Source organism: Alosa alosa, chromosome 15 (assembly GCF_017589495.1).
Source record: "Alosa alosa isolate M-15738 ecotype Scorff River chromosome 15, AALO_Geno_1.1, whole genome shotgun sequence".
NCBI lineage: Eukaryota > Metazoa > Chordata > Actinopteri > Clupeiformes > Clupeidae > Alosa > Alosa alosa.
Window position 1 is genome coordinate 23,709,096 of NC_063203.1, and position 16,920 is coordinate 23,726,015.

Below are 16,920 nucleotides of genomic sequence, written 5' to 3' on the forward strand. Positions count from 1 at the left end.
TGGTTAGCACTTTGGACCTGTAACTGGAGGATTGCAGGTTCGAACCCCGACCAGTAGGCACGGCTGAAGTGCCCTTGAGCAAGGCACCTAACCCCTCACTGCTCCCCGAGCGCCGCTGTGGTTGCAGGCAGCTCACTGCGCCGGGATTAGTGTGTGCTTCACCTCACTGTGTGCTGTGTTTCACTAATTCACGGATTGGGTTAAAAGCAGAGACCAAATTTCCCTCACGGGATCAAAAGAGTATATATACTTATACTTATACTTAGATATCACTCTTCTCTCATGGCTGACATGTGCTTCCCTGTCACTATTCATTTCCATGGTTACAGCACAAACAAGTCTTATCCTAAAAAAAATCCTAGTAGTAATCATAGACTGTCATCGGGTAATGACGGTATTGTTGGGGACAATACTAAATTGTTAAAAATATTCAGAAACTGTATAGATGTGAACTAAAATAATGCATAAAATGCATTTTTAAGTTAATATTTAAACATATGTTGTGATTTTTTAATGAAATGATAACATTTAGTCACATTTTAAGAGCAGAAAAGTTTGAAAGTCTGGGTTGGGGACAAGGCCTAAGTCGCCAAATATTGGTGTTAAAAACAGTTTTAAAAATATAAATCATAAATATTTTAGTGTATTACTTTTTTTGGTGGTGCAATAAACATTATTTGAAATAACTAAACTATTTATTTTGTAATATAGTATTTCTAACATGAATTTATAACCTGGGGACATAAAAGAAAGTTCCCCTAATTGAAGAATGACCCAATTACAGTAACGTCTCTTACTGTAAAGTGATGTGAGAGTGAGCAGGACATCTCATTTCTCATAATCTGTCTCTCCTTGATTCCTCCATCCTCCTTACATTCCTTCCTCGTTTATTTCACAAAATTAATTAGAAGGTGGGGTTAGGACAGGAGGATGGAAGGAAGGAAGGAAGGAAGGAATGGAGGAGGATGGACAAATAGAGAGATGGGATGAACTCACAGAGGGATTTTTACTGTGCAATGCTATGGGGCATCTGCACGCAGAACTGTCACATCCATAATGCCAACTAAAAACCATGGCATTGTGTTGGGGTTATGGATGTGACAGTTTTGCGTGGAATTATCATATGATAGACCTAGGCTACAGGTAGCCTAGTAAGCCTGCTGTGTTTGCTGAATTAGGTGTGATTAATAATAATAATAATTTAGGCCTACCTCATGGATATGACATTAGCTACATTGCTCTTCACGTTGGTCATATGTCAGGCTCTGATTTGTGTTGTAAAAATGTAGCTATAAGGCGCAACCTGAGTGTAATTTATAGCGGTCCGTCATAAAACTTTTATTTTGATATTCAGTAAACAGGAACAAGGTGCTGATGCTGTGTGGTTTGCTGCGGTAGTGGTGGATAGCTTACTTAGCTGGTTGGTTACTTACGTCTGCAAGCAGGTAGCTACAGTTGTTATTTAATCAGCACACGGGGATCGTTAGCTGAAACCCGAGTTATCTGGAGACATCTCTTTCAAACAGTTGGAGTCCAAGTCGTTTCAGCAGCGGCGCCGACATGTCAGAGACATACGGTAACTCAAATGTTAGCTATGATATCTTCTCCAACCATATAACGTTAACGTTTGCTAACGTTAGCCATCTATTGAATGTCAACCAACCGCTTGTTGGTTATGCATCCTTGGACAGGATGTTGTGTTTGCACATGCTATTTTTGGAAGTGCTTTTCATTGTCATCTTCCCACACCAACTGTGTTTTCCTTGTTAATTAACTATAGTTCTAGAGACGGTAAAACGTGTATGGACATAGTTGAAAAGCCCCGGAATCTATCGCTAGCTAACTTGCTAACATGCACCTACTATAGATAGGAAGTGGTTGATGGTTTGCCAGGTCTTTTCAGCTTTAGCTGAGCTAGTTATGGCTAGCTAGTATTTGACGGGTGAACTTCAGCTGTATGATTTAGTGTCGCCATCATTCAGCCGTATACATACATTGATTCAAAGCACAGTTCCAACATAATCCATCTATGCCCGTCATGAAGTTGAAGAATGGTACTTTACTTCAGTTCCAGCCAATGTCTTCCTAACAGCTGTCACTTCTAACTGTACTCCGTAATTTGCTATGGTGTGATATGGCAAGTTATTCCAATGTAGGTTGTCTTTTTCAAAAATCATGTGTATCTGTGCAACATTTTGACATGGATGTATGGAAACCGATTAGGATTTGTCGAACTCTGTAATCCGATCTGTCTCAAGTTATACAGTTGTTTGAACTAGGCATTGGGAAATCGGTGGAATAACTTACATGTACTAGTGTTTAAGAAGTAGGCTCATGATAATTACTTAAACGGTGTTCAGTGTGCCTTTGTGTTTCTGGGATTGGTTTATTTGACGTGACATTTGTTCTGTTGAATATTATGTCTTAACATGCCATGCGACTCGTCTCATCTGTCATAGACCAGGTGTAGCCTTATGGAGAACATGAGGTGTAGGCCTACTTTCATCTGCCTGTGTTGAGCAGAATTTTGCAGGAAAATAACACAGTTTAAAGAGAAGACAGGAACTCAACCTGCATGCTCCATCTTTGTCTGGATGCCTGTTGGCTTGTGAAGGTAGGGGAGTGATGTGAGCTGTGAACCCCTTCTCATGTTACAGCCAGCCATCTTACACCCGCTCCCCTCCTCTCTCTGTGTCACACACACACACACACACACACACTCCCCCTGCCTCCTCTCTGGTCTCCATCCTGTCCCAACTCCCTTTCATCACATCACACCAGCTCTCATTCTCTTCACCATACGTCCAACCCCCCATCTCTCCTCCCACGTACTGGATCTGTCTTTCTCCCATGTTCTCCCCCCATAACAACTCTCCCTCCATCTCTCTCCCTGCCTTCAGCTAGACTTCCCTTTCTCCCTCTCTCTATCCCTCTCTCTGCCTCCCTCCTTCCCATTTCTTCTTGGGTTTCTCTCTCTCTCTCTCTCTCTCTCTCTCTCTCTCTCTCTCTCTCTCTCTCTCTCTCTCTCTCTCTCTCTCTCTCTCTCTCTCTCTCTCTCTCTCTCATATGTCTGAAGGCGGGTAACTCTACCTGAAGTGTGTAGTATGAAGCTAATGCATTGCTGGATCTGTGCCAGTCAGTAGTGCATGAGTTCTCATTGATTTCCCTCTGTTAGCATTGTGTTTTGGCAATTCTCTCTTCCGTCTGTCTGTCTGTCTCTCCCTCTCCCTCTCTGTCCCCCTCTCTCTCTCTCTCTATCTCTATCTCTATCTCTATCTCTCTCTCTCTCTCTCTCTCTCTCTCTCTCTCTCTCTCTCTCTCTCTCTCTCTCTCTCTCTCTATCTGCCTGGGCGACGCAGAGGGGCATGGCCCAGAGCAGCCAAGAAGAACGTAGTGTGATCCCTCACGGAACATTAGCACCCACGGAGGCCTAATGTTTCCAAGAGAAACACACACACATATGCGCGCACACACACACTAGCTTCCTGACTGTTAGATCTGAGAACAAGACACAGAAAGTAATGGTAACAAACACACACACACACTCACACACACACACACACACACACACACACTCTCCCTCTTTCTGACACACACATACACACACACATTCTCTCACATTCTCCCTCACACACTCACTGTACCAGCCACCTGACTGCTGAGAGCGAGTGGGGGAGCCGTGGCTGGGGTCCAGGCTGGAGGATGGCTAGACTCCAGCCCTTGTATGGAGGTGAGCCCAGGGTCATGGACCCAGGAGGTCCAGCTCTGACCTCATACATGCAGCCCAGGACCAGGCTGCCCTCAGTCTACTCTCCACCCATCCATGCATACGACGCCACTGCTGAACCTGTGAACAGTATAGAAGTTCTATATTCTGTTCTATTCTATTTAAACACCGATCGCAAGGGGTGTCTCTCCAGTCTATTCTGGGCCTGATCTTACCCCATGTCCACCCTCTCCTGTAATAGTATTATATTTTATTTCATTCTACAATTCCATTTCTCTACTCCATTCCATTGTATTCCATTGCATTCAGTTCTATTCCATTACATTCAGTTCTAACACCTATTGCATGTGTTGTCTTCGGTCTACTCTGGACACAGTCTTAAGGGTCATTCACACCAAGAACGATACCTATAAACAAATATCGTTCTCATTAATATGAATGACGACGTTCACACATAAACTATAACGATAACAACATGAAGAACGACATCATTGGGGATCACTTTCAGAGCGATTTTGAGAATGATAAAAAGCTAATCAGAACCCATCAAATTTTAGCCGTCACATTCATTAACACAAGGAGAGACAGTGTGCATGCTTTTATTGTTATGGTTATAGTTATCGTTCTTGGTGTGAATGACCCTTTACCCCTATGTGTGTCCAACCCCCTGTTACACCTGTGGTCCATTTGTCTGTGTGTCTGTGAGTCTGGTTGGCATGTGAAGCAGTGTCCAGTGCGGCTCTTCTGCGAACAGACATGCTGTGCAGCGCAGGCAGCTAGTGGGCCTTGAAGTGATCCAGCTGTCCTCTGGCCCTGGGCCATCCAGTGTGGAGCTGGCTGCTATCGGGAGAGATGCTTTTAGTGCTTTTGATTTGCTGCATGGTGTGTATCTGCTGTAAGTGGCTTGTTTACAAAATGCAATGACGTGTATTACTGGACGAGCAAGTGTGGAGAGACACACACACAAACACACACAAAGACACACAGGCACACACACACAGACACATACAGTACACACACATGCATGCTTACACGCACACCACTTACTATTTTTGTATGTTGACTGCCTGTACAAGAGGATGGAGTCAGTTGTCTTAAGCCTGCGGGTTGGATTGATAAGTTATCTATGTTTCGTTCACTCTTTCTCTGCCCTTCTCTCTCTCTCCCTCCCTCAGTTTCTATCTTTCCTTCCTTGTCTGTTTTCTCTCGGTTTCTCCAGGGTTTGTTTTATCAGACTCTTATTGACTTTGATCTCTCTCTCTGTTACCTTTTTTCCACCTCCCTTTTTCCTCCTCATCCCTCTCACTGCATCTCTCTCTCTCTCTCTCTCTCTCTCTCTCTCTCTCTCTCTCTCTCTCTCTCTCTCTCTCTCTGCTCTGTCTGTTCTGGTGTTTGTAATTAGCAGTATGTAGGCGGCAAAGAGAGACGATGACAGCAGCTCCAGTTTCTCCGAGCAGAGTTTAAACAAGGGGAATCCCCTGATGGGTTTTTGCTTGTTGCTAACACACACACACACACACACACACAAACACACCTGTGGGATGGTGGTCTGTACTCACACACACAGGAACAATCACAGGCCTACAGGGGCGTGTGTGTATGTGTGCACGCTGTATTTGTTGATGCAACGTTACGCTGTCATCTCTACCTGAGCTGTTTTTAGCTTGCCTGGAGTCGTTCCCGCGTGGCGTAGGCTAATGTCAGAGTGAGCCGTGTCTGAGCCCTGCCCCGGTGAGCAAGAAGTGCTAAATGGGACAGAGCCGCGCAGCGCAGAGCCAGAGCCAGAGCAGACAGCCTGGGTGGGTGCGAGGGTGAGCTCAGCGCTAACGGGCTAATCATGATGACGACGACGACGGCGGCCGACTGTCTCTGAGGATGCTCCACTTCTGTCCCTGTCTCACTGCAGAGGCACACAGGAAATGGTGCTGCGGGGAGGGAGAGTGAGTAGAGGGGAGAGTGCAGGCTGGAGGTTGGCTTCTCATGCTGACAACTTTCTGTGCAGTTTTGTTGTGCACACGGTGTTCTGTCATCGTTGTGGTTTGGTCGGTTGGGTACGTGTGCGTGACTTTCGGAACATTTGCAATATAGGGCACAGCGGTTAGGTTTTGGAAGATCAGTTACTGTGCATTCTAATCACACACACACACACACACTAATGTGACTGTAATTTTATGTGTATCAGTGTTAGCAGTGTTTAATGTCCACGCCATGCCCCAGCTGCCTGTCCATACTCCTGTCCTTGTAAACCACCAGCCTACACTCATCAGTGTGATCGTCAGTTAGGCCTATGTCAACACCATTACTGTTGGCCTCTATTTGCATGGTAAACTGCCTGGGTACAGTCTGTAGCCTGATCGCTGTGTGGATCTTTGTGAGACCCCAGAGCCTGTGGTTAACGTCTGTGTGTGCGTGTGCGTGTGTGTGTGTGTGTGTGTGTTTGTGTGTGTCTGTGCGCTCGTGTTCTCACGGACGAGGAAGTGATGATGATGGTTTGTGTGACTTCCTGGGTTGATCACTAGGGCTGATCTTAATAATCCTGCACCTACGAGTTAAGTCCTGACTCTGCTGTTCACATGTTTGCATACCCATTCCACAAGAGGAAGCTAATGCACCAGGAAAAGTTTTTAGCAATATTGTGGGAATGTGGGGCAATCTTGTATATAATAATGTGGGGCAGTATTGTTCTAGTGCATTTCCACTGATACTGGCTAACTTTCCTTTTCTGGAAAACAATCAGTTGGCAAATTATCATGACCATCCAATCAAAACACATGGAACCAGTTTTGTAGTTGCGCAGCAACATTGCTCAGAAAGTTGGCCCATGTATCATCACTATTGGGTATTGGGCTCTGCTCGGTGTTCCTGTAGTTGTTGTTAAAGATACAAGTTCCTCTGCCGTCCGGTCCTTCAGCTAATAGCGCTAATAGCTAACAGCACCAATGGCAGCAGCTCCAGTCCAGTATGACTTGCCCTCTGTGTCTGTGTGTGTCTGTGTGTGTCTGTGTGTGTGTGTGTGTGTGTGTGTGTGTGTGTGTGTGTGTGTGTGTGTGTGTGTGTGTGTGTGTGTGTGTGTGCCCGTGCCCGCCCTTAGGCCTCTACTGTTACGCCTTTATGTTTGTGGCCTTAACGCTATCAGCCGATCTGTCCGTCCACAGAAAGCACTAGAAAGGCCCTTGAGTCCTGCATGACTTGCCCTCTGCCTTTGTCTCTTGGTGTGTGTGTGTGTGTGTGTGTGTTTTAATGTCAAACAGGGTCATGCGTACGTGCGTCTGTTTGTGTTTGTGAATGTCAAACAGGAGTGTGTGTTTGGAGATGTAAATACCTCGGCGCTAACACCAGTGCCTCTAGAAGCAGCCTCCGGCCATAGGCCTCCAATGCTACACCTGACACTCAGGGCCGCCATGCTCCAACGCCCTGCCAGGGTTGCCAACTGACGGAGCAGACTGTGTGCCATGCCACCATGCCAGGCTCATCTCTCGAGGTTTGGCAATGGTACTTGACCGCATAGTTTCGGAGCATGGCAACCACAGTGGAGTGTTTAAGTTGGAACCAAGCCTGAGAATGGCAGCCTTTTTTCCCCAACTCCCCTCCCTGTTGATTGGCCAGTGGTTCTGTCAGTCATGCTGTGTGTCCGTGCCACCGGGCTACTCTGTCCAATCACAAGCCTTGGCCTCAGAGTGCCAGGACTTCTCATTATCCACTGGCCAGCAAACCATGCAAATGATGCCCACTGCAAGCTGACTGCCAGTCACCCCACACACAAAGACGGTTTTCAGATTCAGCTGTGCCGCAGAGGGGTGTGTGTGTATGTGAGCGTGTGTGTGTGTGTGAGCATGTGTGTATGTGACTTGTGAAAGAGTGCGGGTGTGAGAGGTCTGCAACTTACGATGATGTTGATAGTCCAATAATCTGACTATTTCATTGATTAGGCCTAATCGAATAGTTGTTTAATCGTGTGTCTGTCTGTCTGTCTGTCTGTGTCTGTCTGTCTTTCTGTCTGTGTATGTGCCTGTCTGTCTATCTGTCTGTCTGTGTGTGTGTTCTGAGTGGGGGTTATGGGAGTAAGTGAAATAAGAGTTATTTAAATCAATCAATTTTGACTGTTTACACAAAAATGCTCTAGGCCTAAGTTCGAAGAAGACCTGTTGGAAGGTCCACTCCTGTTAGAACACCCCTCTGATGCCCCTCATGCATTCAGATCCCTGCGCCTGGGCGCCTTTAGCTCTGACTGTGGCGGAGCCTATAGCAGCAGTCCGCTTCGCTGGCCCAGGCCCAGGCCCAGCTGTGATGTCCGCACTCAGGAGCGTCCAGACATTTTTGCATTTACCAGAACTGACAGGCGGAGACAGGCCGGAGGTGGAGGGAAGGGGTGGGGGAGGTGGAGGGAAGGGGTGGGGGAGGTGGAGACGGAGGGAAGGGGTGGGGGAGGTGGAGGGAAGGGGTGGGGGAGGTGGAGATGGAGGGAAGGGGTGGGGGAGGTGGAGACGGAGGGAAGGGGTTTGGGAGGTGGGGGAGATGGAGGGAAGGGGTGGGGGAGGTGGAGGGAAGGGGAGGTGGAGACGGAGGGAAGACAGATGGGGGCAAGAAAGATGAGTGAAGTGTTCTGTCTTCTCTGCGGAATTCGCTGAAACTCCGTTATTGATTAACACTCACTCACTTACTGTCTCACCCCCCCTCTCTCTCTCTCCTCTCTCTCCTCTCTCTCCTCTGTCTCCTCTGTCTCCTCTGTCTGTCTTTCTTATGCCCTCAGATTTCCTGTTCAAGTTCCTGGTGATTGGCAGTGCTGGGACGGGGAAATCCTGCCTCCTCCATCAGTTCATCGAGAACAAGTGTAAGCACCGCCTCTCTCTCTCTCTCTCTCTCTCTCTCTCTCTCTCTCTCTCTCTCTCTCTCTCTCTCTCTCTCTCTCTCTCTCTCTCTCTCTCTCTCTCTCTCTCCCACATTGTCCTTCCCTCTCTCTGTCTCTCTCTCTCTTTATTCTGTCTTTCTTTCCCTCCTCCCCATGCTCTCTGCTATCACTTGCTTCTTCTTTTTCTAGATAGGCTCCTTTATTGTCATTGCATGATACAATGAAATTCAGGTGCACTACCTGAAATGAAGCTCAAAATATACTTTTAACAACCACTATCTTATCATTCACACACCTGCAGCTCACACATGCACAATTGTCAGCATATTAAAACTAAAACCTTTATAAGCACAGGTTAAAATAATAAATTAATAACTAGAAAATATAATTCCAGGGAATTACGAGTGCATGAAAATGCAAAAACGGCTGCTGAATAAAATATTGTTAAATGTTGTTTTAAATATAATCCAAGTAAAAAGACGGAAGTCAGATAGAGAAAACAGCCGGCAAGAGTCATAGTTAATGTGAACTGACGGTTGGAATGGCTAAATAGTTGGATAGTTTTAAAAGTTCAATAGTGAATTATTGTAATGAGGACTTTTATTTTGAAACAGTTGTGGGCAGTGGAAACAGTTGGCAGGAGTTAAATAGTGCACAGTTGTGTCTATAAAGTGAGTAATTTCAGTGCAGAGTTCAGTGTGGTAATGGCTTTGGACTAAAAAACTGTCCATCAGTCTTGTGGTCTGTGCTCTGATGGACAGTTCAAACATGTGCTGGGTGGCACAAGGGTTTTCAGGTGGACAGCGGTCTCTGCTTTCTGTCAAAGACTAAAACTAAAGTGCCCGCACTGCCACCTCAAAAGCTAAACGTTTTTTTTTTGTTTTTTTTTATCTTGATGGCGGGTGGGCGTGTTCTCATGCAAGCAGCAGGAATGTCGGGACTGTGCTTGCCTGCCGTACCGCCACTCAAATTGCCTGCTTTGCCTGCCTGCTTCTCGTTAACAAGGAATTGAATACTAGCGAGTATCGGTTCTCATGTGGAAAAGCCTTTTATGATGCTGGATGAAATCTACAGACATCGGGAGGTGTAGCCTTAGTGTCCTCCAAATTAGGCAGATGTGTGTTGGTGGTGTTGCTAACTCTTGAGCCTTGTTGTCTGTTTTGCTGCTGAACTGTTGCCGTACCACACGAGTATCCTGTAACTCAGGACACTCTTTAGGGCACAAGACACCATAAGCTGTTGTGACAGATCTACCTTCCGATAAGTTCTCAGGAAGTAAAGACATTGTTGTGATTATTTTTTTTTTTTTTTTTTTTTTTTACCAGTTAATTGGTGTATTGTACATGTAAGAGATGAGATATGGGGACCCAGGAAACATACAGTAGAACTGGATTGAACTGATACAATGGTCGGTGGTCAACCTGCTTCTTCCTAAAATCGATGATCAATTTTTTTTTTTTTTTTTTTGGAGTTGAGTGCCAAGTTATTCTCTGCGCCATTATGCCGGTCTCCAGACCTCCTCCCTGTAGGCAGACTCGTCTCCATTAGCGCGCAGCCCCCACCACACTTCGTCGTCTGTTCATTTTCATCTCAATATTCTCCCTCCTCCCTCTTTTCTCCTCAATCTTCTCCCTCTCTCTCTTCCTCTCTCCCCCTCTCTCTCTTCCTCTCTCTTCCTCTCTCCCCCTCTCTCTCTTCCTCTCTCCCTCTTCTCTCCTCAATTTTCTCCCTCTCTCTCTTCCTCTCTCCCTCTTTTCTCCTCAATCTTCTCCCTCTCTCTCTTCCTCTCTCCCTCTTCTCTCCTCAATCTTCTCCCTCTCTCTCTATCCTCTCTCCCCCTCTCTCTCTTCCTCTCTCCCCTCTCTCTCTATTTTCTTTCTCTCCCTCTCCATCTCTCCCTTGTCTATCCATCTCCTTCTCTCCCCCGTCTCTATCCCCCCTCTCTCTATCTTTCTCTCCCTCTCTTCCCCTCTCTCTCTTCCTCTCCTCTCCTGTTCTCCCTCTCCCCCTTTCTAAATCCTCTGTAGCTCTGCATGTAAAGTGCCTTCCCCTCTGTGAGCGTGAGTCAGCGGAGGGCTGTTTCGCCCGGTCTGTCCTGTCAGCATCCGCCTCCCGCACATCACAATAGCGTCATTAGCATCAGAATGAGTGCCGGGGCCGTTAGCGCTAGCGTGCCCGTTACGGCTAATCAAGTGCCGTCGCTTAATCTGCACGCCGGCACCCGCACACTCACTACAGGGGACTGCTGCGTGCCGCCCTCCCATCTCCCCTCGCATCTAATGATCCATCTCAGAGTGCTACAGTGCTCACAGAGCTTCATGGTGGAATCGAGGGCCGTCTACCCCTAGTCAACACAGAGAGAACGCGGAAGAGTTTTTATCCCCAAGCTATCCGGCTACTGAATGAGGACTGTAGCAGGAGCACAAGCATGTTGTAAACACTTCATGCCCTTTAGACATGTTTTCTTCTTCTCTTGTTTATTTGTTTATTAACTTACACATTGCACAGCCATGGAGACAGTGGACAAAGCATTTCACTACATATACTCTGTGTAATTGTATGGTATAACAGATACATTTCAATACATTTTAAATAAATTTAGCCTAGATACAGCTGTTTAACCTCTCCTGTGTGTGTGTGTGTGTGTGTGTGTGTGTGTGTGTGGTGTGTGTCCTGCACAGTCAAGCAGGACTCCAATCACACCATCGGTGTTGAGTTTGGCTCCAGGGTGGTGAACGTCGGTGGCAAGACGGTCAAACTGCAGATCTGGGACACAGCTGGACAGGAGCGTTTCAGGTAAAGTCTTCTCATTGGCTGGCTATCGTCACTGGGCCCTTTTGTGCGATCTGATTGGCTGATGGAATTGGTAGTAAGACTCTGATTGGCTCTTTTGATCTGTCTGTAGGTCTGTGACACGCAGCTACTACCGTGGAGCAGCAGGAGCTCTGTTGGTCTATGATATCACAAGGTGAGAAGGGAATACGCACACACACACACACAATCACTCTCACACACACACACACACACACACAATCACTATCTCACACACACACTCACACTGCAACTTCCTCATGCACATCTCCCACTTGGATTTCTCAGAACTGCCTCTACCTGTTTCACATTCATGACCTAACATATGTCATACTGTATATCCTGTCTCAACCCCCCCACACACACACACACACACACACACACACACACATCCTGTCACACATGCAAAACACATACAAACCTGCACCTTGGTCTTTCACACTTGTCCCACACGCACACGTGCACACACACACTCGCGCACACACACACTCATCATTGTGGTGAAATATTTATACAGAGACAGATTAACTCGTAGCTCAGTGTGTGTTGTGCACACACACACACACACACACACACACTCAGACATGACGTCATAGTGGCAAAATATCACACAGCGATAGATTAACTCGTAGCTCAGTGCGCGTTGTTCCATTGGCTGCTCACCCGAGTGTGGGGCAGGAAGGCTAACCTGAGGGAGCTGCAGGAGCCTGTGAGCATGCACACGCACACACACATGCACACGCACGCATGCGCACGCACACACACACACACACACGCACAGACACACAGACACGCACCCGCACACACACAGACACACAGACACGCACCCGCACACACACACACACACACACACACACACACACACACACTCCTCTGAGCCATTGAGCCACTGCATGTCCATCTGCACCCCCTGCACCAGATGTCCTGCTGGCAACCACACACATACCAACATCCAGCCCCCTCATTGGTCGGCAGCATTCATCCTGGACCAATAAGAATGTCAAGTACTGTTCTAGCTTTAGCCAGATGGATATAGTGTATTGTGTGTCATTGCTACATCAATGTTATTTCCTCTCTGATGGAGGTTATCAGTTGTTCAGGTGGGGGTCCCTGTAGTATGACATGTTTCCTATCTACCTGACTGGACTCTGGCCGAACACACCTGATCAAGAGCATTATGGTTTGGCTGTGCATCGGTCAGGTGTTCTCATTGCAGGGATGGACAGAGGGCTTTCAGTGCAGGCCTGCTTGTGTAGCTTGAGTTATTGAGGTGTGTGCGTGTGTGTGATTGTGATTGCAGGCCTGCTTGTGTATCTTGAGTTATTGAACGCCTTGTGTCGACAAACGCCTGTGCTATAAACACACCTTGTCAGAGAAGTGATGCTCAGCTCCATTATACCATCCTGCTAAAGATGTGGAAAGTGTATGAGTGGACGGGTGTGTAGACGTTAGTCTGGCAGGTGTGATGATGTGATTGGGGGGTGGGGGGGTGGGGGGGTTGCGCTGATGACTGGGGTGCCTAGGAGGAGCGGGGGATAGGTGGGGGTAGTGTGTGTGTGTGTGTGTGTGTGGGGGGGGGGGGGTTTGTTGATGAGGCGTGTGTTGCCATGGCGCTGCCGTGGTAATAGAGATGGAGTCGTCGGCGGCGGCGTGATGAAGAGTGACAGGCCTGTAATAAAATGTCATCTTGTGCCAGCTCTCTGAGAGAGAGAGAGAGAGAGAGAAGCAGAGAGGGAGAGAGAGAGAGAAGCAGAGAGGGAGGGAGGGAGGGAGAGAGAAGCAGAGAGGGAGGGAGGGAGGGAGGGAGGGCAGGCAAACTAAAGAGAGAGAACCTCTATGGGAATTTGGCAGAGAGGCATACGCCCAGGCCCAAGATGGAGGGAGAGAGCGCAAAGTGATGACAAAAGGCAAAGTGCATACAAAGGGCCTGAAGGACAGGGAGAGTAATGCAGAGAGAATAGATGGAGGGCTAGATTGATGGAGAGAGTGCATGGAGGAGACAAGCAGAAGAGTGAGGCTGTGGAGTGGAGAGGATGGAGATGGCAGAAGAATGGGGTGACAGTGAACAAGTGATGAAGAAAGAAAGAAAGAAAGACTGAACTAGCAAATGAAGGAGAGATGGAGGACTGAGCCGAGGGGTTGTACATACTGCGTATGGGTGGAGGTCTGCATCGCTACATACATCCATGCTAACATCACTTTTTGGCAGACACACACTCGGCACAGGCTACACTGACTTAGCCACGCCTCGGTCGCCATGGGTACTAGCTCATAGTTGCCAGGGTGATCTGTGACTCAACCAAAACAAGCCCCAAGGAAGTGGGACGTTTAAATGAAAGGGAGGATTATGGTGGGTGTGTGTGTGTGTGAGAAAGATCTGTCTGCACAAAACAGTGATTCAGTGTTGAGACCATTCAAATAGCTCCATAGGAAATCATTTAATATTCTGTTTTATATGAATTGAGTGCAGTGTTCCCCTCTGTGACTGATCCTCTGGACACACTGTTTAATGTTATGGGCACTGCAGAATGGATGAACACTGCAATGAGCAGCGCCTCAGCCAGGGGTTTGAGCGGAGTCCGACTAAATGGACATGTATTTAAAGTGCCAAATGCAGTAGATAAAAGTCCATCTTGAACCTCTGAGATCAAGAGAGGTTAAATAAGGATCCAGAGAGGATTTGGTCAACTCTGCTAAGCTTGTGATTAACTGATGGTGTAGGTTGAGCTGATTTGTATTGTTTCTGGGTTGTTTGGTGGCTTAAATCGTGTTTTTCAGAGGCGATAAGAATAGAACGATTTATTTGTTTATTTCTCACTCAGTCCATCTCTCTCTCTCTCTCTCTCTCCCCCCTCCCTCCCTCCCTCCCCTCCCACACACACACACACACACACACACACACACAGCCGAGAGACGTACAACGCCTTGACCAACTGGCTGACGGATGCTCGCACCCTGGCCAGCCCCAACATCGTCATCATCCTGTGCGGCAATAAGAAGGACCTGGATGCTGAGCGAGAGGTCACCTTTCTGGAGGCCTCTCGCTTCGCTCAGGAGAACGGTGACCTTTAACCCCTGCACCATTACCATGACAACACCACTTAGACAGCGGTCTACATTGTGTGTGTGTGTGTGTGTGTGTGTGTGTGTGTGTGTGTGTGTGTGTGTGTGTGTGTGTGTGTTAATGTGTGTGTGTATGTGTGTGTGTGTGTGTGTGTGTGTGTGTGTGTGTGTGTGTGTTTTTTTCCCCAAGTAAGTGCTTCATCTTTAAACTCTATGAGGATTCTAAGTAGAATGCTTGAGAACAGCAATCATTTGTAGACCCATCTAGAACATTATCTTAAGAGTGATGGGGCACTACATTTCAGTGTGTCTGAGTAGAATAAAAGCCCTTACACACAGTGTGTGTGTGTGTGTGTGTGTGTTAACCTGAGTTGTGTGTGTGTTAGTGTGTGTGTATTAACCTGAGTTTGTGTGTGTGTGTGTGTGTGTGTGCTAACCTGAGTTGTGTGTTCCATTCAGAGCTGATGTTTCTGGAGACGAGTGCTCTGACTGGAGAGAACGTGGAGGAGGCCTTTCTCAAGTGTGCCCGCACCATCCTCAACAAGATTGAATCAGGTCAGCAACCCTCTGTGTGTGTGTGTCTGTGTGTGTGTGTGTGTGTGTGTGTGTGTGTATGGGTTAGCACTTATTACACGGCTCTTTATAATGCTGCAGAATGCTCCGTTCACTTGAATGGGCCTTCCTAACGTTCGGTGGTCTGCTATTTCTCGATAACAGACCGTTGCTAAGTATAACAGACCGCTGTCAAGGAAAATGGGTTTTGTGCTTGATATTCACGTCTTTCATATCACTCCGCACACAAGTAGTCCTGTCACTTCTTGCATTGGAACCTCATTCAAAAGTGAAAGAAGAAGATGATAGATAGATAGATTACTTACTTACTAACTTATACTTACTTACTTACTTTTACTTACTTACTTACTTAATCCCCAAGGGGGAATTGAAAGAAGACAGTTGATCAGCTGTGTTCTAAAGAATGTTTGATTAAAGTTCAGCGTGTGTTGCCACAATGAAACGGTAACACATAAATATAAAGACTTTTATTTATTTTATTTTTTTTGGCAAGTAGCTGTGTAATAAGCAGGATAATGTATAGAACGCCGATCATTATCAGAAAATACGTCTGTGCATTTGCCCTGTGCATTTGCTGGACCCCAGCTAGCTGGACCCCAAACTGATGGGTTCTGATTGTGAATTTGCATTTGTTTTGTATAGATTAAACAGGCTTTGGTGTCCACTGTGATAGTATGTTTATATTAATTGTGTGCGTGTGTGTGTGTGTGTGAATAGGCGAGCTGGACCCTGAGCGGATGGGTTCTGGTATCCAGTACGGCGACGCTTCCCTGCGGCAGCTCCGGCAGCCAAGAGGCTCTGCAGCGCAGACCAAACAGCAGTGCAGCTGCTAGGGGCCGGACCCCACACACACACACACCCCTGCCCCACACACACACCCCTACAGGTAAGCATGCACACACACGCGCGCACACACACACACACACACACACACACACACACACACACACACACACACACACACACACACACACACACACACACACCCCCTGCCCCACACACACACCCCTATAGGTAAGCATACGCACACACACACACACCAACACCGCACCTAGAGTTAAACAAAGACACACACACACCCACATAGAGAGAGAGAGACAACATTAACTTTCCTGCATCCTCAGTTAAACCTCAAAATAGCATCTGTAGCATCTGAAGTCTGCAGCATCTCCACTCGTTACACACTGCACACACAGCACCTACTGCTATTGTGCAGACACACACACACACACACACACACACACACACATACAGCACCTATAGCACCTACTGCCATTATGCTCACACACACACATACATACATACAGCACCAACTGCCATTATGCAGACACTGATATCTGTAGCACAGAACACATATATTAACGTCTCTCTCTCACACTCGCCTTCCTCCCTCTCTCTCTCTGCCCCCCCCCTCTCTCTCTCTCTCTCTCTCTCTCTCCTCTCTCTCTCTCTCTCTCCCTCTCTCCCCCACTCTCCTCCTCGTAGCCCTGTCCCATGTGTTTCTGGGTTTGGAGGCCGCCCTCTCTCCTCTGTGACCCTCACACACCCAGAAACATCTGGACGACACTGTTCCCATGACGACCGTCAGCTCCCTGTGACCCCTGACCTGTGGTGAGAGCCAATCAGCAGGCTGGCTCAGCCCCCCTGTGGAAGGACATTGGTTTGATGCTGGCCAGGGGGAGGGACTAGTAGAGGCTCCCCACTACAACCTTCTCCTGTGATTTCATGCAACACACACACACAAATATAGAAATGCACTATACACATAAACACACATACACACTCCATGACAAACAAAGACACATCAATGTCTCCATAAAGGAAAGAGATGCACTGACACACACATTTTTTTAGACATGTGTACACATGTGTACACACACACACACACACACAAACA

At 47.3% G+C, this 16,920-nt stretch overlaps 1 protein-coding gene across 1 annotated transcript; it reads left to right on the plus strand.

The window, feature by feature from the left end:
* The first annotated feature begins 1,374 nt into the window (after positions 1–1,374).
* rab4b (RAB4B, member RAS oncogene family) lies at positions 1,375–16,920 on the plus strand. Its single transcript, XM_048265186.1, has 8 exons — positions 1,375–1,576; positions 8,478–8,558; positions 11,258–11,372; positions 11,482–11,544; positions 14,294–14,448; positions 14,910–15,005; positions 15,741–15,909; positions 16,509–16,920. Exons 1-7 carry the CDS (start codon positions 1,561–1,563, stop codon positions 15,854–15,856), a joined length of 642 nt encoding a protein of 213 aa, XP_048121143.1. The 5' UTR covers positions 1,375–1,560; the 3' UTR covers positions 15,857–15,909; positions 16,509–16,920.